The sequence below is a fragment of the Penicillium arizonense genome (assembly GCF_001773325.1).
Source record: "Penicillium arizonense strain CBS 141311 chromosome Unknown PENARI_contig016, whole genome shotgun sequence".
Lineage (NCBI taxonomy): Eukaryota > Fungi > Ascomycota > Eurotiomycetes > Eurotiales > Aspergillaceae > Penicillium > Penicillium arizonense.
This window is the reverse complement of record NW_019173293.1, coordinates 51,723-75,817: the sequence shown is the minus strand read 5'-3', so window position 1 is coordinate 75,817 and position 24,095 is coordinate 51,723. Positions and strand designations below refer to the sequence as shown.

General features: G+C 48.8%; 10 protein-coding genes across 10 annotated transcripts; 3 read left to right on the top strand and 7 right to left on the bottom strand.

Moving 5' to 3' along the window:
• Positions 1 to 609: 609 nt before the first annotated feature.
• Positions 610 to 2,430, bottom strand: PENARI_c016G01046 (putative MFS transporter; the record flags this gene model as incomplete). The annotated part of the gene is made up of 7 exons (XM_022633956.1): positions 610 to 964; positions 1,012 to 1,455; positions 1,507 to 1,679; positions 1,735 to 1,759; positions 1,812 to 1,925; positions 1,976 to 2,152; positions 2,216 to 2,430. The coding sequence occupies 7 exons, from the start codon at positions 2,428 to 2,430 to the stop codon at positions 610 to 612; spliced, it is 1,503 nt and encodes a 500-aa protein (XP_022485966.1).
• A 777-nt stretch (positions 2,431 to 3,207) lies between these two features.
• Positions 3,208 to 3,559, top strand: PENARI_c016G11383 (uncharacterized protein; the record flags this gene model as incomplete). The annotated part of the gene is made up of 3 exons (XM_022634185.1): positions 3,208 to 3,307; positions 3,358 to 3,472; positions 3,529 to 3,559. The coding sequence occupies 3 exons, from the start codon at positions 3,208 to 3,210 to the stop codon at positions 3,557 to 3,559; spliced, it is 246 nt and encodes an 81-aa protein (XP_022486099.1).
• Positions 3,560 to 3,791: 232 nt separating this feature from the next.
• Positions 3,792 to 7,884, bottom strand: PENARI_c016G06716 (LipA and NB-ARC domain protein; the record flags this gene model as incomplete). Its single annotated transcript, XM_022634086.1, has 7 exons — positions 3,792 to 5,294; positions 5,353 to 5,664; positions 5,728 to 5,790; positions 5,846 to 6,089; positions 6,151 to 6,218; positions 7,231 to 7,480; positions 7,532 to 7,884. 7 exons carry the CDS (start codon positions 7,882 to 7,884, stop codon positions 3,792 to 3,794), a joined length of 2,793 nt encoding a protein of 930 aa, XP_022486015.1.
• Positions 7,885 to 8,640: 756 nt separating this feature from the next.
• Positions 8,641 to 9,667, bottom strand: PENARI_c016G02492 (uncharacterized protein; the record flags this gene model as incomplete). The annotated part of the gene is made up of 4 exons (XM_022633983.1): positions 8,641 to 8,909; positions 8,971 to 9,010; positions 9,070 to 9,180; positions 9,230 to 9,667. The coding sequence occupies 4 exons, from the start codon at positions 9,665 to 9,667 to the stop codon at positions 8,641 to 8,643; spliced, it is 858 nt and encodes a 285-aa protein (XP_022486169.1).
• Positions 9,668 to 10,742: 1,075 nt separating this feature from the next.
• On the top strand, positions 10,743 to 11,922 carry PENARI_c016G04486 (uncharacterized protein; the record flags this gene model as incomplete). Its single annotated transcript, XM_022634031.1, has 3 exons — positions 10,743 to 11,255; positions 11,320 to 11,730; positions 11,782 to 11,922. 3 exons carry the CDS (start codon positions 10,743 to 10,745, stop codon positions 11,920 to 11,922), a joined length of 1,065 nt encoding a protein of 354 aa, XP_022485940.1.
• A 719-nt stretch (positions 11,923 to 12,641) lies between these two features.
• PENARI_c016G04626 (uncharacterized protein) lies at positions 12,642 to 14,384 on the bottom strand (the record flags this gene model as incomplete). Its single annotated transcript, XM_022634039.1, has 3 exons — positions 12,642 to 12,793; positions 12,852 to 14,236; positions 14,305 to 14,384. The coding sequence occupies 3 exons, from the start codon at positions 14,382 to 14,384 to the stop codon at positions 12,642 to 12,644; spliced, it is 1,617 nt and encodes a 538-aa protein (XP_022486046.1).
• Positions 14,385 to 15,204: 820 nt separating this feature from the next.
• Positions 15,205 to 16,152, top strand: PENARI_c016G04377 (aromatic alcohol reductase; the record flags this gene model as incomplete). The annotated part of the gene is made up of 1 exon (XM_022634027.1): positions 15,205 to 16,152. The coding sequence occupies one exon, from the start codon at positions 15,205 to 15,207 to the stop codon at positions 16,150 to 16,152; it is 948 nt and encodes a 315-aa protein (XP_022486182.1).
• A 537-nt stretch (positions 16,153 to 16,689) lies between these two features.
• On the bottom strand, positions 16,690 to 17,822 carry abnA (putative extracellular endo-1,5-alpha-L-arabinase; the record flags this gene model as incomplete). Its single annotated transcript, XM_022634035.1, has 4 exons — positions 16,690 to 16,825; positions 16,882 to 16,967; positions 17,024 to 17,500; positions 17,556 to 17,822. 4 exons carry the CDS (start codon positions 17,820 to 17,822, stop codon positions 16,690 to 16,692), a joined length of 966 nt encoding a protein of 321 aa, XP_022485973.1.
• Positions 17,823 to 18,292: 470 nt separating this feature from the next.
• On the bottom strand, positions 18,293 to 20,621 carry PENARI_c016G09936 (transcription factor domain-containing protein; the record flags this gene model as incomplete). The annotated part of the gene is made up of 3 exons (XM_022634152.1): positions 18,293 to 20,318; positions 20,371 to 20,505; positions 20,560 to 20,621. 3 exons carry the CDS (start codon positions 20,619 to 20,621, stop codon positions 18,293 to 18,295), a joined length of 2,223 nt encoding a protein of 740 aa, XP_022485987.1.
• A 326-nt stretch (positions 20,622 to 20,947) lies between these two features.
• PENARI_c016G11514 (putative copper amine oxidase) lies at positions 20,948 to 23,108 on the bottom strand (the record flags this gene model as incomplete). The annotated part of the gene is made up of 4 exons (XM_022634191.1): positions 20,948 to 21,083; positions 21,130 to 22,100; positions 22,152 to 22,728; positions 22,780 to 23,108. The coding sequence occupies 4 exons, from the start codon at positions 23,106 to 23,108 to the stop codon at positions 20,948 to 20,950; spliced, it is 2,013 nt and encodes a 670-aa protein (XP_022485994.1).
• Positions 23,109 to 24,095: the final 987 nt, after the last annotated feature.

Below are 24,095 nucleotides of genomic sequence, written 5' to 3'. Positions count from 1 at the left end.
AGCTTTTTGTCGAGTGGCAGGTCAAAAAGACCAAGGGCCATCTTAGTAAAATCTTCTTGCATTTGAGCTGGCACGGGTGCATTTCGAAGATAGAAGAAGCCGACATTCACCAGAGCCTCACGAAGGCTTCCCAAAAAGGCAGGCTTGGTGGACGGGGACAATGTTTGCGCGAAATCCAGAATAGGAATGGAAGTGAAAGATGTGCCAGACTGTCTAGGTAAGCATTTCCCAGAGACAGAATGAAGGAATGATCAAGCATACCATTGTGAAGATGCGGATCATAAAACTGACAAAGCTCTATTCTTTCGCCTGTAAAGGCACTGGCACCGAATCTGGCTCAACGCTGGAGATGGAATATGTGAAGTACGACAGTGACTCACAGAGAGTCAAGGGAGTCAAGTGTGTCCAGGGCAATGTGCTTTCATTGGGTTGTGATGGCGAGCGCGGTTCCGCTAACCCCGCTCCGGGCGAAGCTACAAATATTCCGCTGCAATTGATATAGATCGGAGTATTAACTTTAACACTAATGTACCATATGGCCCCTACGTTATTTATATATTATTTATATATACTATGTAAAGCCACTCTTTCTTCCATATTGTGTGCATATTACAAAATATACCGGAATCCAACAGCACGCGTTTCCAGATCGTTTGGATCAGAGGAACGAAGATCCTCCGATGTAGCAGTCTCATCCAATCGCTTGTTCATATGTATATGGACAAGGCGAATGACGAGTGCCACCAAGGCGACGAAAAATGCTATCGCAGCGGTCGCACTACCCCCAGGGATGTATCTAGGCCCCGAAGAAGATGGCCACATATAACTGCCGTAAATTGAAGCCGTGTTCCCGATCATGTTCGCAATAGCGATTGCAGCTGATCGTTTGACCAATGGCCGAGGGAAGGAATTAGCCACCCAGGCAATGATGATCTGATATGCCGAGACCGCCCCCATGGGCATCCTGGACGGGTCAGACTTGCTAAAGAGGATTGAAGCTCGACAACTTACAGGAACATAGCAAAGAACTTGGCGCCGATGTTATTACTCGCAGTAATTATGACGCCTCCAACCACACTGACGATCATCAAGGCCATAATATGCAGACTGCGGTCATTTGATTTGCCTGAACTCCATGTCACGAGCAGCGAGATTAGGAATGTGGCAATCCATACGGGCGCAGTGATGAGAAGAGTCTCGATATTGCCGTATCCAAGTGTCTGCACAATCGTTGGGAAGAAGTATTGGAAATTCTGCGACAGGAGCGAAGTATGTTGAAGTAAAATGAAGAGGTAGATGCGCTTGTCTGCAAAGACCAGTGCCAAAGCCTCTTTGATACTGGTTGAACCAACCTCATCAGCCTCACCGGCATCGTGCATCAGACGCCATTGAGCATAGGCTTGCTCTTCTTCATCCAACCAGGAGGTAGAAGCAGGATAGTTTGGGAGAAAGATACTACAGAGGGTCAGATCAATGAAAGAGAAGATCAATGCAAACAATACTCACGTAGCGAGAAGAGATACGCCAACCGTGATACAACCCTCGATGACGAACAACCATCTCCAACCGGCGATTCCTTGCGCGCCATCGAGATTACCCAGGACGCCCGCTCCGATGAGACCGCCGAAGGCATTTGCCAATGAGCTTCCTGAGTAAAACCAGGCAATGCGGTGGCTCAACTTTGACCCAGTTAGCTTATATTCTCAGTAGCTACCGAAGGGATGACTGAAGTACCTCCTGTCGGGTATACCAACTGGACCTATTTATAAAAGTGAGCAACGATCCATGGAAGTATATGAATGATCTCTCACATTAACATGACAGCACCGGGAAAGAAAGGCGCCTCGACGAATCCGAGGAAGAATCGCGTGACAATAAGTCCTGAAAATGACTGAATGGCTGCCTGACAAGCGGAAATCATACCCCTGTGAGGGAAATAAGTATTGGTAATATAACCAACTCGAAGATCTCATACCAAATGGCCATTGCAATTCCCAAGAACAACGAAGGCCGAACACGAGTCAGGAGCAAGTTGGAAGGCAACTGCATCAAGAGATAGCCAACAAACAAGATACTCGTGGCGAGGTTGTAATCGGTGCCTTCCATGCCTAGGTCTTTCTCTAATGAGCCTAGACGAGCTTGCGATAGGTTGCTTAGACAGCCATTAGTTTCAATATGATGTTATACCACTTAGTACGCTGAGTAATGCACATACTTGCGGTCCAAAAAGTTCAAAAGATACATCAAGATAAGAAAGGGCAAGAGATGAAAGTCGACCTTGCGAAGCAGACGCCGGGTCATAGTGTGATGCCATTCCGGACCTTTGGACGCATAGACCTGGTAGAGAACATCTTGTTCAACAGCATGTCCCTTATTATCAGAGTTCACCTGAAACTCGATCTGTTCCTCTGCCGGCTTTACTGTAGACATGTTGGGTAGATACTGGAGACCTGCGTGTGATGAGAGGACGCCATGGTGATATGTACAGCATCGGGTGCATCGGCACAACTCATCGGCACAACTCCGAGAACTAAGAAACCCCACGGGGGAGCAGACGGAGCAAAGCGAGGCTATCATCCCCCGTTTTGGTCAAAGGGAGACCCTGTTCTTGTGAAAGCGCGGGGAGGCAGGCAAGTTCGGGATAGCTCAGCCCGAGAAGGTCGCCAACTGACTCATTTTTTGAGTCGAGCGTTATAAGTTTGAAGTATGCCACATCACGAACATATTCCATCGGGATTCTAGTCCAGAGAAAACAGATCACTCGCATCTGGCTATTCGGGAAGTGCCGTGTTTGCCTTGCTGCCTTGCTGCCTTAATGCCTAGTCGCCTTCATGCCTGAAGTGGCTGCCTTGTTGCCTTATTAATTGCCTGACCCTTAGGCAATCGTAGATGACATCACTGTATGATCTCACCAAGAGATTCTAGATGAGGATCTCCATATGACCTCAGACCTCCTCAACCACTTATGCTGAGATCTGTTCCAGCCTATGTCGATCCAGCACGAGATACCAATGATATCCTCTGCGGGGCAAACCCATATGATCCGAGCATGATGACGCATTCTATATATACATCCGGATCTATTTTATGCGCGCCATGATAGATCTTCGATCGGAGAGTTACGCAAGCCCTATAAAAAGGTCATTCTGCTCATCTGAGAGAGTTCAACCTTTTGAATCTTTATACATTACACACATATCATTCACCATGGATAAACTTTCTGGACTCGCTTCCAAGCTCGGCGGCAAAGGCTCCCACTCGAGCTCCAACTCCGGTTCCGCAGGCCAAGAGGACTATGTTGACAAGGGTGAGCTTCACTATACAAAGTTTGCATGAGATCCAAGCTGACAATAACAGCCCTCGGTGGAGCTGAGAAGAAGTTCGGCGGTGGCAAGGTTGACCCCGCGAAGATGCGCTCAACCAACGAGAAGATCACCGACACCGGCCGCGAGCAGTTCGAGAAGGCCACTGGGTAAGGCGTGAAGCCGACAACATCATGACCGAAGGCAGTGCTGATACACTCTATAGCAAGCACGTCCCCGAGAAGTTCTCCAACTAAACGGACTATCGATCGGCGTTTCTACTTGCAGTACCACTATGAACTCAAATGAGTGGACTTCAGACAACATAATGATACCCGTCGCCGGAACATTGGACATACACAATACTATGACTGAACGTGATTGATGATACATCTAAACTGAAATCGTAAATTTCGCCCACGTAACATTGCAAGCATTTGCTGAATGTAGTGCCCGAGTATAGATCGATACGTACTTCAATGAACCCGGTCAATATCTTTGCAAAGAGGAGAGAAATCCTCCTAAACCCGACCCGAGGCTTCCACGGGTGAGCATGGTATTCGCACGACACAACTGAAGCTGATTATTGATACGCTGGAGTGCTGTCGGGTTGCCTCGGTATGCTATAACGAGGCGTTCGAAATATTTCTGGGCAGGCTCGTACTCCCTGGCATTGAAGTGCAAAGTAGCCAGCAGTTCCAACGAGGCTTGTGCTTCGGGATTTTCCTTTCCTCTGCGGTGTTCGACCCAGTTCAGATATCGTATCAACCAGGGAATGGCTTCTTCCACACGGTTGTTGCCGAGCGTGACTTGGAAGCCTCCCTGCACGGCGTACATAACACCAATATTTCCCACGATATCCATCGTCAGTGGGTGATCGGGTCCCAATGTCTCTTCCGCGCTGGCAAGGGCCCGGCGGAGGGTTTCGGACGCTTCCATACCCTGCTGCACAAAGCTCTGCCCGCGGCCATAGAGACACAGAGCGCGAATGGAATACGGATGTCCAGGGCCTAGCCCTAGACGAAGCTCATCATAGATTTGCCCTAGCATTTCCACAGCCTGCTGTACATCGGGCTGGAACCGCATAGTGATTAGCGTATTTCTGTCACCGGATTGGTTGCTAATGATGTATTCCAAGGTATCCAGCGCTGAAGCAAATACACGAATATGAGTTTCCCCAAGAAGGCGCTTAAGAGTTTCTGTGAGCTTTTCAGCGGCCATAACGGCGTTTTCCCGACGGCCTAAAGAATGATACGCCCCCGCCAGTCGGCGGCGAGTGTCGCAGGTATCCAAGTGCTCCTCACCGATATTGATTTGTTGACGAGCTAGCACGTTCGCACAAACTGACTCTGCCTCTTGATGCTTGCCTTGTTGACACAGAACTTCCGCGATCAGACTTTCAGTCTTCATCGCAAGGGGATGCTTGCCCCCAAATACGCGTTGGACATTATCAGACACCCATTGACACCATTCATGGGCCTTCGCCAAGTAGTGCGTCTCTAACTCAACGAGTGCTAAGTTATATGCCACTGACAATGTGCTGAAGTGGTCTGGTCCGAGGGTGCGCAAATGCTCTTGGAAAATCTCATACTCAACGGTTCGAGCCTCATCCCATCGAGCAAGATTCTTAAGTTCCGCGGAGCGAATAGATCGTGGGTCACTGTCCGAGGCAGTGAACATGACTCCGGTTACCCTTTGAGTTGCCGGAGGTAGCCGCCCTTGCGTTTGATATGGCGTGCTACTATTAGAGTGTATGCGCGGTGGTATCGGCGGTGGACTGGGTCCAGCACTTTGCGGCACAGGCTGTGGAATGAAGCCATGTTCTGACAACAGTGCCTGGTCGACCAACTGTTTGATATTCCCCTTGATCAAGCGGTACATAGGCCCTCGAGAGCCGACTTTGCACATCTGCGAGTGATCTGCATCGAGCTTCAGCTGGGTTTCGCGGAGACCAGATAGCCCAAGCACCGCAGACTCCTCATCCACAACTAGCTTCAAGTCCCAGTATGAGTATTTATTTGGTGTAAAACGGTACAGGGGAAATACTTACATGGCTGATAGATGCCGGACCTGCTCCGCCTAACTGCACTTCCTTCCCTTCGATAAAACTGACAACACGATAATCCTCTAACTGATGCCGGAACCTATCGGTCATCTGTCTTGTGAAGAGTGAATTATGCTCCAGACAGTCGAGCAGGTCATTGCTGGCGTGGCCTTTCGAGACAAATCGGGCCACCCGGGCTGCAATCTTCCCCAGTTCAACAGCTTTGGCGCCACGATGAGGTGTTCCGAAGAAAACAAGCCCGGAGGTTGCCGAGCGAATAGCGGTATATTTCGGGTCTTCTTTGGCATTGAGAAGGGCCTGAAACAATGAGTACGTGTCAGTCAAATGATACGACAGAAAGGAGGAGGAGCATGAATTGACCTGTTTGATCACCAAACCACCCAGACTATGTCCAATAAAGATCACCTTTGGTGGAATTGTACCCTGAGATACGAATCAGATGCTGGGTATATTATTGCTTGGCGGAGCTTTGCCTTACCATCTGGGGAGTTCGTTCCATATCAAGAAGATTCAACAGGGTATTGGCGTGGTCCTTAATGCTTGCCGTGGACATAGTCTGAGGGTGGGTGATGCTTGAATTATAGCCATAGACAAAGACTCGAGCATATGGAATATCTTGGGCAAGGAAGTCTGTCGGCCAGAATTTTCCATTGGCATGGGTCCATGTTTCAAACGGATGATCACTCCGGCCCCGGGGATTCAAGCCATGAACGAAGACAAAGCTGAAGAGAAAAATAGGTTCAGAATATTCTCATATATTGAATCAGGCGGGGACGTTCATACTCGACCTTGTGCGACTCGATCGGAGAGAAGACCTCCTGTAAGAAAGGAAACTCATACTCCCCCGGATCCTATATTAATCTTTTAGCCTTGTCTCTATCAATATTGAGATATACCAAATCCTGACCATTCTCAAAACCTCAACGACGTTGCCGAGGAGTATATGCGCAATATGAAATCGATAAAAACAAGCGTCCGTCCTTGAGAGATACTAACTCAGAGAAAAATGGGAAAGCAAACACGAAAGCAAGCTGAACAGGTGATTGTTCTGCTTACATCTTGGCAAAATAACGAGGTATTTAGTCCGATGCACAGCCTATCCTATCGGGACATCGAGATCGGCTAGAATTGCCTGGTTTGTGATCATGGCGCTGCTATCTCACACTCTGCGGGGTCATCCGATGCGATGCATAACACGCATGCTATTGGTTGCACTTTGTATAAGATAAAATAAGCAAGTCGGACTCAGCTAATGATTCCTATGCGTGCCGATCGCCATCCCGCTCAGCCCCTTCTTCCTTGAGCGCCAGGTTTTGTAAACACGGAGCACAAAACAGAGTACCGCGCCATGCTCCATGTGCTGTCCGTGATGCCACTACTATCCAGAGTAGCAAAACAGCACCGCTTAAAGCCTTTTAATTGAGTCGGTTATTGTTTGTTATGGTTCTGGTTGAAGCAAGGGAAAGCGAGGGAAACATACGGTTCCAAAAACCTTGAAAAACATGAGGTCCAGCTCAATACCCAACTCCATTGTGTTCGCCGCATAAACCCCCAAAGGAAACGTAAATCCCCACCAGCCCATATTGAAAGGAAAAGGAGAGCTGTACAAAACTGTGGCCAGGGCAAATACGAGCCAGACCAAGCCAAAGCTCCACATCAACAGGGATGTGAAAACGCCCGAGACATATGCCATCCGGCCCACGATGGGGTCTAATATTTGGGGATCCTGCAACAGCACCCGTGCCACTTTACCCATATAAATGATGCTAGTGGCGTATTAGCAGGCATCTCAGGGGTCTAAAGGCACCACGCTTACCCAAAACCACCAAAGCCAAGAGGCCCCAGGGGCAGAAAGCAACTCACGATCATTTCTCTGGATGGAAGCTTGTGTACTGCCAGCCGCTGATAGTAGATCACTAATACCACAATTGCCAATGGAGTGCCCATACCCCACAGGATAAAAGACACGAGTAGGGTTCCCAATGCGTGTTGTTTGTTTGGTAAAATATGAGCAATTTCTGCACCAGCACCAGCTGCCACAATAGTTGCTGCAATTGGCAACAGTTGGAGTGCAGTGATCCGATCGAGCGATGTGATATAGCGTTGGGATATTCTGCAGCAGGGTTAGCATGTGCCTATTTCAAATTTCGAGACAGATGCAGACAGAATAAAGGACAGCGACAGGGTAACAGAAGCTGCCGCTACCACATCGAACATCCAACAAGCCCACGCGACGGTTATACTCCATTCTCCCCATAGTGGCACACAGACAAAAACCCACATCTCGATGAGTGTGGCAAAACCCATTGGGATCGTCGCTAGGAACAGTGAGTTGGTTGGGTCCTGAATCATCACGAGCCATATCTCAGGATACAAAGTATACCGAACGATGGAAGTGATAGACGCCAACAAAAACAATATTATGTTGAGCACGAAGAAGACAATGGAGAAGTAGTAAAGCACTGAAGTATCAAAAGGCACCGAGTTCATCAACACTGACACGATACCTGTACCCATCGTCACCGCAAACCATCTATAGAACAGAAATGCATCTATTAGCTGCAAGAAAAGGGAAAAAAAAGGAAGGCCACCATGGCCGAGGGACATACGATGGACTAAAATTCCGTACAACGCGTCTCCACCCAACGTTGTATTTCGCCGGGCCTCTTCTGCGAGAGGTCGCCTTAGCTAGTTTTGCCATATAATTTGGTTTCTTGTACAAGGTTACAAGATTGCAAACAGTCGTAAATCTGCACAACAGCAGGAAATATCCAAAATGAAAGAGGCGACTAGTTTCTGCCTTAGGCATGATTCGGCCGAGTCGGATGTCGCCGAGGTGCGTGGCGTGAAGTATAAGAGAAACGTCCATTATGGGAGCATATAGATGAACGGGAATGCGTTACCGCATCTATTTAGCGTATTGGATTGTTTGGCAGCTTTGTGGATTAATATACTGTTGACATCTTTTCTTGCTACAAGTTGAAAGATGCGATAATATGACCGTAAATGGACACATGTCCCTACATAAATTCATGTTTATGCATCTAATCTTAAGGAGAGTTAGAAACAGATGTAGTGAAAAAGAGAACGCAAAACCCACTACAACACAAAGCATGAGGCAGAGAGAGAAACAAACGAAGAGGACGATTTATATTTTCTCGGCATTCTACGAGGAGGTATAAAGTTACGAACAAATACTTATTTTAGAAATGGAGGGATGGAGGAACCCGAGACAGAATTGTAGGTATTCACATTCAATGCAACCAAAAATGTTTACCAGGCGCCAACAATACCCGCGATTGGAATGTCAATACCACTGGTATAGGAACTCGAGTCGCTCAGTAGGTACACATAGGCCCCACCCAGCTCTCGTGGATCAGCTAAGCGTGGCATACCACCATAGTATTGCATCTTGAGATCCCAGTCTGGGGCGGTCTCCACGTAATAGGTCATGGCAGTTCGTACAAATCCTGGAGAGATGCTGTTGACGCGAATGCCGTGCTTGCTCCACTCCATTGCAAGGGTATGACACATGTTTCGAACTAAAGCAGGGCAAATATGTCATGAGTGATACCTTTGTGAATGATTTCATGAAGCACTTACCGGCAGCCTTAGTTGCTCCATATGGCGCAGAGGGGGCAGCCTAGGGAAACACGGTCAGTCAACTTGATATAACTAGCCACAAATATGTCTCATACTTACACGGTTAGGCCTATAAGAAGTCATACTAGATGTCATTACTATAGAGCCCTTAATCCCGAGCTCAATAAACTTGCGAGCGGCGATTTGCGCACAGAAGTAGGCTCCAAATACCTAGCCACGAATCAGATAATTGACTAGCCAATTGAACAGGGACACTCACATTGAGATTGAACAACTGTTCCAACTCGGGGCGCTCAAATTTGAGGGCGGGTTGATGTTTGGTCATGCCCGCGTTAGCCACCAGCCCGTCAATGCGACCCGTCGCTTCAACGACGTGATTGATAGCTTTCTCCACACTTTCCTCCGATGTGACATCGGTTTGTATAAACTGAAAGTTTGGGTATCGCTTCTGCAGAGTGGCAAATTCCTCTCCCGGCTCCATCAGATCCAATGAGTACACATTTGTCGCCAGGTTTGCCAAACAGACTTCGGCAATACCGAGGCCAATGCCACGATTGGCACCAGTGATGGCGACAACCTTTTCTGCCAGAGTAATCTGCCAGCTGAAATCATTGGCGGGCAGGGTGCTCAGGTATGGCGCGGACGTATCAGACTTGGCGGCGTCTGGCGCGACATTTTCTGTTGCAACGGGGGGCATAGTAGGAATGTGAAACTAGAACACGGTATCTAGACAAGTGAGAAAAAAGACATACGATAGGATCGAGCATCTTTAACAACAGGGCAAAGTGAGCAACTGCACATGCGGTGTCCACCCCTCCCTTAGCCTGCATCTTAAAAGATGTGGGGGTTGACATGTACTGTACTTCGGCTCGAGGCTTCTTAACTCCGCAAATGGATTCCTCGATTGAACGGACAAAAGTTGGGCCGTGTGGTACTCCCCGTAGGCACTTTGATTGGCGAAAAGCACTTTGACAAATATCAAAGGACATCATCATGCGTGTTACGAGATATGGGGCATTTACCTGTAACGAACAAATTCCTGTACAAGTTTTGGTCGACCCAAGACCCCGGATTTTCGTCCTCGTTACGAGCTCGGCACGAGGCAGAAACAAGGTTTGTGGAGTATTTTGAGGAGGTGGACACTATCAACTAGTTATATTGCATGCGACCATAGAGGCTCAAGATATTCAATAGTGAACAGGGATTGGAATCCTAACCACATAAATATCATGGGTTCCGCGCAAATAACGCCGTGGACTTTCTACTCGCTCTTCTTATACAGTAATCTTTCAGTCTCAATGAGATCGACTTCGATGAATTCCTCGGACATGAAAGACATGGCGAAAGCCGGGTCCGAACAGATTGAACATGCCAGCATGCACGATGCACCATCCTTCTCTCCTGAGGAAGAGAGAGCACTGATCCGGAAAATAGATCTCACTCTACTTCCTACGATTTGGATCATGTATCTTCTTTCCTACATGGATCGCACGAAGTATCTGCTATATCTCCGATAGCATTCGTAGTAAGAAACTGACAACACCACCCTTAGTATTGGCAACGCAAAGATTTCAGGAATGGAAACAGACCTCAATCTTACCTCAAATCAATATTCCACGGCATTGGTAGTATTCTTTGTTGGATATGTGGTGTTTGAAGTCCCGAGCAAGTCAGTTACCCATCAATGGATCTACCCCGATTCACACTAATGAGTCAATCCCAACAGTCTTGCGTTAAGCCGCTCCCGTCCATCGATATTCCTTCCAGCAATAATGGTGATTTGGGGGTCACTAACCTGTGTGATGGCAGCGATTAAAGACATCAAGCATCTTGTTGCCCTTCGGGTGATGATCGGATGTGTTGAAGCAGGGTTTGCACCTGGTGTGTTGTTAGTACTCTCATCGTGGTATAAGCGTACAGAACAGTCCAAAAGATTTGGGGTTTATATCTCTGCGGCGATATTATCTGGTGCATTTGGTGGGATATTGGCTGCCGTCATTGTCGACAATCTCGAGGGAGTCCATGGAATACGTGGATGGCGATGGCTGTTTATTGTGGAGGGCGCTGCGACCATAGGTGTTGCGTTGACATCTTTGTTCATCCTGCCTGACTTTCCAGCCACCTCAAGGCGACTTTCGGCGCGTGAGAGGGAGATCGCAGTGACTCGTTTAGCCACTGAGAACGTTACAGCGATCACAGAAGACAGCGAGCGATTGACACACTGGCAGGCCATTGTGGTGTCGGTGAAGGATTGGCGTACTTGGGCATTTACAATAGGTTACATGGTACGCTTCACTTTATTCGTACCCGTTCCTAGATTTCTCATTTGCTGACTGTGATTGTCAAAAGGTTATCGTCGGATCTAGTACTCTTTCATACTTTTATCCTACGCTAGTCAAGGGACTTTTTGGACATGCGTCAACGGAGAAAGTCAATTTTCTGACTGTCCCAATCTACGGAGTGGCATTCGTATGTACCGCAGTTACTGCTTATTTCAGTGACAAGATTCCGACATGGCGTGGAATGGTCATTGCAGTCTGGCTGGCCTTTTCGCTGGCTTGTTCAATGACAGTTTGTGCTGTTTATAACTTCACAGCTCGATATGTCCTTTTGGTACTAATGGCCGCGGGACTCTGGGCCACAAACGGAGGTACCTTGGCATACGCCTCTTCTGCCTTTGCTGGAATGAACCCAGAGGCCCGGGGTGTTAGCCTGGCTTTGGTCAACGCCTTAGGAAATCTGGCACAGATTTATGGCTCGGTACGTGTGAAAGCCCTCCGGCTTGAAGGCCGAACACTGACAGTATAACAGTATCTCTTTCCAGATAGCGATGGTCCAAAGTATCTCATGGGATTCGCCGTAATCTCCGCCATGCTAGCATTAGGTGTTGTCGTTTTCAGTTCGCTGCATATTTGGTTTCGTCGCCAGACTCCGTCGGTGAGAGAGGACTAATCGAAAGACAATAAGGGACAGTTTAATCTGCTTAAAGTTTCAACGCCTTGTTTTCCGCGCAAGGCCATGTTGAATTCAGGCACACTTCGGAGATCTGAAGGGTATGTACACTTGCACCGCCCGTGTACAGGTTCCTGAGATAATCGTACTCTATCACGATTTTGCCTTTCTTACTTTGTTTTCCACCTCTGTTCTGTCTGAGCCTTTTCCAAGCCGCTGTTGGACCGGTCTTGTAAGTGAATTTGGTTTATCTTGTAGATTTTACTTTCGAAAAGAAGACTATGACTATGACAATTATTGTCTCGTAGATAACCAGCTACGCTAAGAAGACTGCATGTCCTTCTATAAAAGGAAAGGGACAAATCTCGCGAAAATGAATGAACTGGCTGCGCGCTTAGAAATCTAGGACCTCGCGATCCAGTGAGTATCCGTTGATACTGAAGCGAGATGGGGCACACATGCGCGACTATCTTATAATACCCAGCGACCAGTGGATATAGGTATATGAAGATTCAGTGACGCATCGAGCCTATCTGGATGAATACTTTCAGGATTTTCGACCATAAAGGTTTTGGGGAAAGCGGAAAGAACGCGAAGATTCTCTCAAGGATCCACTGCAATGAAGTCATAGACAGGTCAACTTGGATGGCAAACCAAGCAACATAGGATACTCTGCTGGGACATTTCAAAATTTTTGTAAAGTTCAGGTGGCACGGATTTTATCTGGCGAATTCAGAATATTCATCCTTGGCATATTCCAGCTCAAGTTCTTTCCGCAACGACGTTATAGGCCAACACAAGCCCCTCTGATGAGAGTCAAGGAGGTCTAAGAGTGCCAGTCGTTCATGGGGCGTATACACACACATGCCGGCTGGCGAATGTCCGTAGTTAGGTTTGCAAGCATGCTGTAATCCGAAAAACAGACTTACCTCCAAAGACGCACTGCAGAGAGACAACGCGGGCCGCGCTGTCGCCAACATCCACTGTTCGTGCAATGCCACATATAGTGTTGACAGATAATGTCAGCAGCTTCTGGGCCGCTCGATAGTCTTCAAGACCTCCCGAGGAAGGACGGTGAAGAATCACCAAGATACGGGAAAGGCTGTGGACTTGAAGTGAAGCTGCATAGGGCGATGGGTGAACCCAAATTGGAGGAAATATCTGCATCCCAGAAACGCTAGAAAGGCCAGAAAGGCTAGGAAGGGGACTATACTCCGGAGGTAGATTGTCGTGCCACTGCTGTAAAAGATAAAGCAATTCACTGCCGCGTTCAAGACGCTGAGAAAACTCCACTGTGTCTTGCTCGTCTTTGGATGCGTAGTTTACACATTGTCCAAGAAGCCACGTCGCCCGGGTGGCTAGTTCGGGAGCGGATAGCATTGATAAGGGCTTCTTTGGTTGCCAAAAGCTAAACACCCGACGACGTTCCCTCATAGCGACCCAAACATCCTGCCTTAGCCAAGCCCACCAAACAGCCTGGCGTATTCCACCCGACTCTCCATCATTGTCTTGAAATCGTTGAAGCCAAAAAACGCCCTTGAGATGCCGCTCCCAGTCCTGATTAGATCCGTCGATCATCTCATAGGCGCTAATCAGGAGCGCCGTTGCAACTACCTCGTGGCTGCTAGCGTAGGAAGGATGTCGCATTGCTTTGTTCAAGCAACGCAGAGTTTCGTAGTAATACTGCACAGCTACATTGCGGTCAACCGTGAATATGTTGTTGAGGCTTTCAGACGGCCTTCGCCGTCTGTCATCTGGCCCAAGAGAGTCAACAGTGCCGAAAGGCCCCGGCGTGGAAGAACCAAGGGATATGTGGCGGGCCGTGAAAGCTAACAACGCTCTCATCAAGCCAGGGCTCCGTAATGCAAATTGTGGCACGGTAGTCGAGAAATGCCTAAGCGGATCATAGAAGTCCAGCCATTGGCTTGAGAAGCGCACAAAATGGGTAAATATACGGCGCTCAAACTCTGACAAGGGGATAGGAAAAGCGGCCGTCCATGAGGAAGAGTCATTATGTAGGGAAGATTCCTCTTCAGTTGTGTGTGGAGCAATTTGTCGTTCCATTCCAGTGATCCTTGGGAAAGCCGCTGCTTGAAAGCTCTCTCGCTCTCTCCAGCTGCGTGGCCGTAAGTTTGCACTGTTGCGTGGATCCGTTTTGTCCTCGACTGACCGTACATCTGGAGAGCGTTGCAGAGGCGATAGCAGAAAGCCTGTATCTGCATTTGCAGCATCTCTAGCTAGCAGCTCAAACCAGCTTAGAGGCGCTGCCCGGGTTGGGGTGACCGAAATGTCAGTCCCGGGCGACGGAGCAAGACTATGCGGTGAATCGGAGCTTGGATAGGTTGATAAACTTGGACCGGAAGGCTCAGGATCGCCTCTCACGGTGAGAGGAGAAGCATGAGAGACTTGCAGCCCAGGGTGGTGCCTCTCTTGTTGCGAAGTCTTCTCTTGATCACAGGCATCAACAAGTATTTGAAATGGAGCATGTACATGGGACCGAACAGGATCATTCTCTGGAGGGGGTTTGCCCGTCGGGGATTGAGTCAAGTGCCCATGCCTTGAGGTACTGTGGGGTGTCTCTCTGGGCGCATATACACAAGGTCGATTGCCTTTTATGCAAGGGCTACACTGTGGTTGTGCCTGAGATGGTTAGATGTGAGGGATCAACTCATGCAGGGGATCATACTTCGTCACATTTCACATGGCGTCGCTTGCAAATAAGACTAAAGTAGGATGCGTGTGAGCGACGTTAACAGAATCTGGGGATATGCATACCAGCCGGTAGTGGCTCGAAGACCCCGACCTCGGGACTTGCGTTTTCCCGTCATTGAAATAAGAGAAAGTGGGGGTAAATTACCGTATCGAGGTCTCCGCAATATCGAGGAATGTCCGGGTCGATCATAGCAGTGCAGCCATTGGCCCGAGAAGCGTATTAAATGGGTAAATATGTGGCGCTCAAGATCAAGGGAAGAGGAAATTCGAAACCCCCGCCAAGACCTCGACTCGAGGCTTGGTCACGTGGCGTAGTATGTGGTTGGAGCTCGTTGTTTGTTTGCTAAGATATGTGATTCTATTCATTCGTGAGCCAAGATTACTATAGACCTGGTCAATGAATTTCTATGCTGCAGATGATATTTTGTACAATATGAGAATAGTGACGTCATGCGTTCCAACCCCGACCGCGTAACTCAAGCCCAGTGTACCAGTAAATATATCACAGCTTCAAAGTCTCCTGATATAGAAAGAAGCACTTTACTTGTCTCTTCGGTTGGGTCGTTGATCATGCGTGTCGCCATCGCCGGTGGATCCAGTCCGACTTTAGGATCTTCGATTGTATCAGCCTTGCTCGCCACCGAAGGCCGGTATACACCGGTTATACTGTCTCGCAAGAGTAAAACGCCGAGAGAGAAGGAATCTCATACACAGCACGGTGAGGTTGAAACCAGATGTGTGGACTATCAGTCTCATGCCTCTTTGGTACTTGCGTTGAGTGATGTGGCTGCGGTCATCAGTGTCTTGCTTATCCCAGGGCCCGACTGGGTAACAGCTCAGGTGAACCTCCTTCACGCTGCGGAGGCCGCTGGCTGTCAGCGCTTTGCTCCATCCGAGTTTGCACTGACATCGTGGGCCCACACCATGGTTGACCTGTTGGACGTCAAGAACACTGTCTGGAACACTGTCCGTGCATCGGTGGATAAAGGCAAAATTGATGCTGCCCGTTTTCCGTGTGGAATGTTCATGAATTATCTCGGAATAGGATGCCCAGAGTCGAAACGTACAGATGCCCTAGCCGGCTTCCAAGAGGGTCCGTTCCTGGTTCATCTAGACAGCAACCCGCCATGGGTTGAGGTTCCTGTCCAATCTGATAATACAATGCCTAACATCACAATGACCGACATTCGAGATATCGGTAAATTTATCGTTGCTGCTCTGGATATGAAGGAGCCGTGGGGTGGCCGTGAGCTAGGAATGGCGGGCGATACTTTGAGCTTTGAGAAACTCATAAATATTTGCCAAAGATATATTGGACGTCCAATTGAGGTCCGACGAGTGAAGGAGGATGAACTTCAAGCACGGCTGTCCGCCCTCCCCCGGGACCAGGTTATTCCTCGTATGGAATGTCAACTGGCAATTGTTTGTTCACGCGGCGGATCTGTGGTGCCATCTACACTCAAGTTGTCTGCCTCTCACCCAACAACTGTTGGTGAATACATGAGGTTCTACTGGTAATCAGACCCCATGTGCGGCACATCGAAAGTCTGACCGTTGGTCATTGTGGTAGTTGAAAATATATGTTACCGAACGTTACCTCTAGTTCACTTCGTATCTTTTTCTGCCTCTGTTATCGATGATCAGCGTAGGATTGGACCAGTGAGCCTACCTTTTTTGCCCAGATAATAGGAAACAGCGCTGCTAAACATCCATGCCATTATGAACACGATGCATAAGTTAGTACTGTTTGATGTGACCGTCTTCACTGTTGGGAATGTGCTGAAGACAATGGCTACAATAATCCACATAATGGCGATGAAATTCACTATGGGCTCATAGCAGCTCAAGTCAAATGGTCCCGCCAAAGCATCTGAGAACACAGCGTTTAGATCTTCAAGGCGTGATTGAATATGGCGTTCCGCTAAAAACATAATCATCATTTGGATCGACTGATCTTGTCCTTAAAAACTAAAAGAGCCTCGCACATACTTTCTGCTCCCCGCAATAGCTGGTCTGGCAAGATCACTGAGCAGAACCACATTTGGACAGTTCAAGTTAAACCACGGGCCATCCACTGGAGAAATCAATCGTGTTCCATCCAAACAATTTTTGGCTGTCAGCATAGCCAATTGTGGTATCAACGTAGTGATAGTAAAGCACTGGGCCGTAAGTAGGATCGGTAAACACACCCCTGGGAAATGTTAGTTTAGGTACTTCGCATACATAAGGTATCGGCCAATGACTTACTGCCCACCGGGGCCATAGACTGTGCCGTGGCTCTCCAGCACAACTGTCCCTCCTCCGCTGGTACAGGCAGTACCGGTCTTATCGACCTAGAAACAAAGTTAATCAGAGGAAATGAAGATCAATAGAGGAATAGAAAACATACAAATCCACTGGTAGCTGAAGTTGACCTGCAGACCTTGATCTTGTACTCTGCTCCACTGGCAGGACGGGATGTATCATAGCCACAGCAAGTGCCAGCAGAGTAAAAGAGGTAATAGTAGCTGCCGTACTTGTACATGTAAGCTCCCTCGACAGCATGTGTACCGGAAGAGTCATATGCCACGTTGTAAGAAGTCGATGCTACTTTGGTGGCGGCGGAATTCATTGGTGCTTGATAGATATCATGCCAGAAAGAGCCAAAGTTCATGTAGTAGGTACCGCCATCATTGAAGAGATTACCATCGATAGCATTGTATGCCTTGGAAGAAGATGAGGCGATGCCAGTACTTCCATGGTCAGTCCAGGAGCCAGACTCCATGGTGGAGGAAGTAGCCAATCCAATCGCTGAATTTTGCGACCCAAAGGTCGAAACAGAGTAGTACACATAGTAAGCACCATTCACGACTTGAGCATCGGGGGCCTGAGTAACATAATATTAGTATAGATGCTGCAAGGCGTTGGATGAAAGGTTTTACCCATAGGTCATCACTGCCGTCAAGGTCAATTGACGACCCAGAGGGAAGCATGGACCCAACAGTGGTCCACGGTCCTGAGATGGATGAGGCCTTTGCGTATGAGATCCTATTGCCAGTAGAAAACCGGAAATAGACCTTGTCTGAGGATCTTTGGATCAACGACGGGTCGTGCACATTGCAGGCTCCTGAGCAAGTTCCGGGGTTTGCATATCCATGCGCCAAGGCTGCAAACAGGGCCGCTGGCTTGACAGTTTTCTTGAGATGCATTGTAAGTGATCCTTCGCAGCGTGGACAGAGAGTGATTTACTCATAAACGAGTGGATACTAGGAGCTAGTTATAGAAACATCCGCAGACGTGCATAAAGCACAATTTGTGGAATCTGGAGCCTTGTCGAATCAAGACACGGAGAGATCCCGCGGATAAAGTTGTGCTCATGCAATAGGAAATTTCTTTGAGAAGCCAGTTAGACCGATTGGAGCACTTCGGAAATTGCACGAAGACAAGGATCCCTAGCACCGACTGGTGGAATTCCCACACACTAGCTACAGGCGCCACCATGCAACCGAGACACGCCAAATTCCGGGGAAATCAAAAATAACAGCAGGCGTTTCTTCAGTCGGATAAAAGGAGGCAAGAATAAGCGAAAGATGAAGCACGCCCGGAATATTGCCAGATATGTCCACATGTGTTTCAGGTTATGTTTGGGTTAAATCATTATGCTTACAACACCGTCTTCTCACAGTAAACCAGCCATCACTCGTGTTAATGCCTCATCTTCAGCGTGAAAAGCATCCAACGCATTGGGCAAGCGTACATCACTTGAATGAGGCAAGCCCACATCTATGGAAACGTCCGGATCAGTGTGGGGGTCGAAATAGAATCCGCCTGCAATCTCAAAGAAGCTACTAAGGTCTTCGCAGCCATTTGTTTCGGCTCCTGTTGCTATCCCTGGTGAGATTGGCCAGAGGGTGGTGGATGCGGGCTGAGGGGTAGGCATCCCGGAGGTTTGGTTAAGGCCAGGAGTGTACTGCTTTGGCGACTGTGCTGCGCTAGATCGGGGAGTGGTATCCCAGATTGTGTGTGAAGGCAAACTTGTCTGCGAGGTAGAATGCGAATTGAGATCCGAAGTGTCATCTGACTCTGCACCCGTGGCGCGACGAACGGATTGGCGAGCATCGTCTAACCGAAGGTTCAACTGAATCCGCTTCAGACTATGTATGATCTTTTGCAATCTCCGTGAGGTTCGGGCCCGGGTTGCCGAGCGTCGGACCATGTCCACAGCCGTATAAAACTCGGGTCGGCAGGCGTGGCTGAAACGCGACGGGGCATGTAAAACAGCCAAGAAGAGGGCCGCAAGGGCTGATAACAGAAAGTAGTTGAAGGGCTCCGGACGCTGGAAATAGATACTTGAGACCCGACTGAAATAATCTAGCATGTGCACAGTGCTTTTGGCTGTCTCTACGGCGGTTGATGCGCCCACCAAGTTGTCTGCAATTCGTTCACCACTCAAGAGGTTTTGGCGGTAGACAAGAATTCGGAGCTGATTCGCCTGGAGAGCAAGAAGAACTTGAAGCATCATGGCTCGGTCGGTATGCTCCGATCCCTCAGACGAACGCCAGCTTGGGTCAAATCGTAGTTCGCGTGGAATTGAACGAATCCATTGCTGGACCTCAGCATCCAAATAAGCGACACCATCTAAAGTGGCAGCCTGTGAGCGATTGGACCAACCAACAACCAAACCCCAGATCTTTGTGCTTAGACGTGCGTAAGAGATCATACATGTTAGGTATGGCGTGGAATGGCCAGGTTCAGGTAGGTTTACATCAAGATCTGTATCTTGAATCGCAAAGGGGAGACCAGTGCCAAAGGACCATTTGCGATCCAATACATAGATGCACCAGAACAATCGACTCGCCCATGTCCACTCCAATTGCCCTGGGAAAACACCCCCTGTCTTCTGCCAGGTGTCTTGACGGTGCAGGCCTAGTTCTGTACTCCCTCGAACTGCCATTCCGATCAGTCGCCACGCGATGACTTCGTCGTCACGATAGGAGTGGAAGATGGACAACAACGTCAATATGAGAAGTTCTTTCATGTCCACTTCGGCGACTTTTAACCTGCTAGCAAACCGGTCCTCGACGCTGTCAGCTAGTTGGGCAGCACGTTCACTGCGACCGTGCGATTCCGCTAGCAAGGCAGTCGCCAGCAATATCTTCAGAACCTGGGCATCTCTTGCAGAGAACCAATCATCATGGGCGACGTGCGCCATTGATTCGGAGAGTCCGGTGGTGGAATTGGAGCGATAGTATTCCAACACATATGCACGCACGCTCTCCAAGTCGACACAGGGGTACATGACGCCAACCGTGTCCTCATATACCTGCACCAACCGGAGAGTCTCATCTGGGCCTAAGCTTCTCAGAGGATCCCCAGTGGCGACATCTTCGCCTCGATCGGATAGTGCAGGGCTCGGCGCAGCCGTTGACAGGTGTAATTCGTCACGACCATCAACAGCCTCCTCGCCACCCGGGGAAAAGGCTTGAGGACGATTAAGACCGAACTCTGCACTTGTGGGCCCGACATAAGTTGGTGACTTGGGGGCATTCAAGATGCGATGCAGACCGCCCCCGGCCGGGGTCCCTGACGGCTTCGACGAAGCAGGACTGCTCGATTCAAGTTCACGGAGGCGGGCGGAAAGTGTCCGCATTTCCTGGCGCAGAGTTTCCAATTGTCGGTCCACAGCTCGGAATCTCGTAGTTGCTCTGGGAGATGTTAGTCAATGCGTCCTGGATTTTGGGAAGCCTGGGGACGTACTGGTCATCTTTGAGCTCAGTTTCGGCCGATCCACCAGAACGAGCTGTGGCATAGACACACGAGATTTTATCACGAGAGCATCGCGCGCAGACAGAACCACCGCTACATTTCAATTTGCGCCTCTTGCATTCGTTGCTGACATGATCAGTACACGAGAAAAGAAGTGGGAAGAGACGAGGGTGGACACACCAGGCAACTTGAGTATATTTGGCTCTCTTTCTACGCAACGAATCCTCAGGATCAGCGAGCATGGTGAGATGTGAAGCTAAAGAGAGAGACGGAAATGTTCGCCCAGAGCCGAGATTCCGAGCCGTGAACCGGCTAATGTCGGGGAAGGCGAGCCAACTATAGGGACCCAAATATGTGCAATAACCAAATATGTGCAAGACTGTACGGAGTGTAACTTTTGAATTTGGATAGCTCCTGGTTATTCTGTAATATTCTCATTTCCGCAATGTACAAACAATACGCAGAGAAAGCTCGGCATAAACTTCCTCACATTACTACAAGCATCTCCATAGATTTAACAAGGTAGAAGTAAATCCAATAAGGCTAAGTTACAGTTGAACATCCCACTTTAAATGTGCGATTTACGGCAGCATTCCGTGTCAGCTAAGCGAGACGATCCATTCTTGTTGGATGGCACATCGAGCGACGGATTGGCCGCGAAGAAGTCTGCGGGCCGGATCATGAGTTGGAAAATCTCCACGGGCCTGGAATTATTAGTTCGGTTCAAATAAGGACAAAAGAAACACTTACATCACTGGCCAGTCCTCCACACGGGGATTGTGGGTAATGCCAAAGGAGTTCCAAACTACCACATCGGTATCGACAACAGAATCACCACGGCGAACTGCATCTGCAACACCTTCAATCTCTGTCTGGCTCTGCAATGTGTAGCGCCCACCAGCGTAGAGCTCTCCATCACGATGCTTGGTGACCCAAACGTGGTGTTGAGCAAATTGAGCCCGACGTGCCTGCACTGATTCTGGGTCGGCCAACAACATCTGGGTTGCCAGAGGAATGAATTTGTAGCCCACAGGGTTTCCACTGATGGGATTCGTTTTGTGGGGGTTGACTATCTTGATAGTTCGGTTGAACTGAGGAGCAGCATCTATCCAAGAAGAACGTTCCACTGTCTGGTTAGTGACTTCGTAGAAATTCCCGTTGGGGTTAGTGACTGCGTTCATCGGAACGGGATGAGATTCCTCAACGACCACTGAGTTGTTTGGGCCATCAACTGCTGGATCAATGCGCACATTGAAGATGTGCTGGTGATTCTGGGCGAGAACGCCACCACTGACCACGTTGCCGTAGTCACTGACCTTGCCAGCATCGATATTGACCACGTTTAAAATACCTGTGGCGCGGGCCTCGACAGTGATACCTGCAGACTGATCGAATTTGTAGGCAAAAATGTATTCATAGTTGGCCAGTGTGATGATAAACTGGATAACTAACTCCCGATGCCGGGTGACAACTGCCCGCCCAGTGCGCCAGTTGGAGTGCTTCCAGCCAATTCCATTATCCTGTTCGTGAAGACAAATCGCGTTGGGGAGGGTCTGTGCAGTACCATCTGGTTGGGTGATGATAGCATCAAAGTATTTGATAACTCCAAGACAGTCGCAACCGAGGGATAGGTTATTTGCCATGTTACCACCACCTCCATCGCCAAAGTCAAAGGCCTGCTTCCGATGGAAGGGGGGTCGGGGATCGGCGTAGGGTACCGTCTGAAGGGAAAGGTTAGCGCTGAGCTCACTGACAGAAACCAATATTCGTACCATTTCGCTAACTGCCAGTCGGTGCATCACACTGCGACCGTCATAGGACACATCGTGAATGGTCGCTCCCTCTCGAGGATTGAAAGCGACACGGAACCGCCACTTCTGCCATTCAACCAGAGATTCGTTTGTAACCCGGAAAGAGGGACCCTCGGGCTGAACAACATTGAGGGGCTTAAGATCCTTGCGGGTACCCTCGGGCATCAGCTCTGGAACATATTCCGAAGACTTGCAGTGGCCAATGATGTCCCGCTGGAAGGTTTGCTCGAGAAGCCCCTCCCCTTTTCCACCAGTGGCAGGCCGATCAACGCGGATAATCTGTTGCGTCAAAGCGTCCATCACCGGTATAACAGGCAAAGGGAACGAGTAGAAATTGGAGTCCTCATTTCCAGTTCGCTTGTCTTGGGCAAAACATAAGGCCTGGAAGTAGCGGCGATTTTCATCTGTATGATCCAAACCACCATAAGGCCACGGCTCGATCACGACCTCGAAGCCCTCGGGCAAGGTGAAATCTGAGAGGGCCTCCTGGAACAAAGGAGACTTCATGCACTGCTCAACAAGAACATCGAACTCGTTACTTTTGGATGATTAGTCTATATCCTTTTGCCATTGCTATGGTGTTTCTCACAGTGTCAAACTGGCATGATGCTGCTTCCCCACTACCGTGTGCTTGACGCGCGACTGCAAGACGACATCGACCACTGATTCGTGAAACTGAGGGATGCGGTCTGACCCAATCACATCATACTGACACAAAGCGAGACGTGGGGGCCTCGGGGTCGTTGGGCTGAGACGACCAGCATGTTCGACTGCCAGGAACTCCAAGAGGAGCGCTTTTGGTGGTTCCTGTAGGAAGATCTCTCGGAAGTCGATGACAACATTCGGGTGTGCGGCCTTGACCACATCACGGGCCAAGTTGGTCTCCGCTGCTGAGAGGATAGAGAGGGGGTGAGACATAATTACTTTGGATATCAGACTTCCTTGTTTGGGAGAGTTCAATATTTATAGAAGGTTGTTGATCGGAAGCTCGGAACTATTTCCGAGAGTCGGAATGAGCGGGGAGGACCGGTATCATTCCGTGATACTGCAAGTGTACAGAGCCCTAAGATACAGTCAAGTAATGCGAGGAGGCCTATATGATTGAGGAGATATCCAAGTCTTCACAAGACGAAAAACATTTGCCTTTTCTTTACCTTATATCCGACACAGGATACTGACGTTCCTCCATTCTGATATCTTCCCGACCAGTGACTGTACCACTTCGCGACTAATTGCTCACCTTCTTGGGAGTACGAGAAGAACAGTTACCCGTGAAGCCATGTTGTAGTCCGAGTCCGAGCTCATATGATCGGGGGTATCTCCTGTTTTGACTACAGCCATGTCTCTCATGGATGCTAATATCAGGTTGGGGTACGCTCGGTTGAATTCGACTTGCCAAATAGTGTAATAATGCGAAATTCTCATGAAGATTGCTAATTGAACCATCTTCTGAAAGTTTACTTCATTTTTATTCCAGTGAAGTATGCTGGATGCACGCACACTATCCTCTCTGGGCATTTCCTCCATTTTGGGCCTATTCTTAGGGAATTCACACGGAATTTAACTTCAAGTTTCTACTGAGGGGGAATTCCTCCAGTCCGCATCTCTATGGGTTCATGTTCGAGGTAAAGAAGAACTATCCGAAATTTGTATTCAAGAGTCAAGTGACTGGTTTTCATTAACACATTTCTAAAAGACATCTACCATGCTGGAGACGAAGGAAGGCAAGTTCTCCTTCACAATGCCAGCCTGGTCTGTCGCTGTCCTTGGTGCGAAATAACCTTATTTGAACGGAAAGAGACAACGTTGGCGCCATGTTGGTGCGCCCCTCCCCGGTTGGTAGGATGCGCCCTCCAATATCTTACTCTTTCGTTTGTTAACTCTTTTTTTCTGTCTTTCACTTTA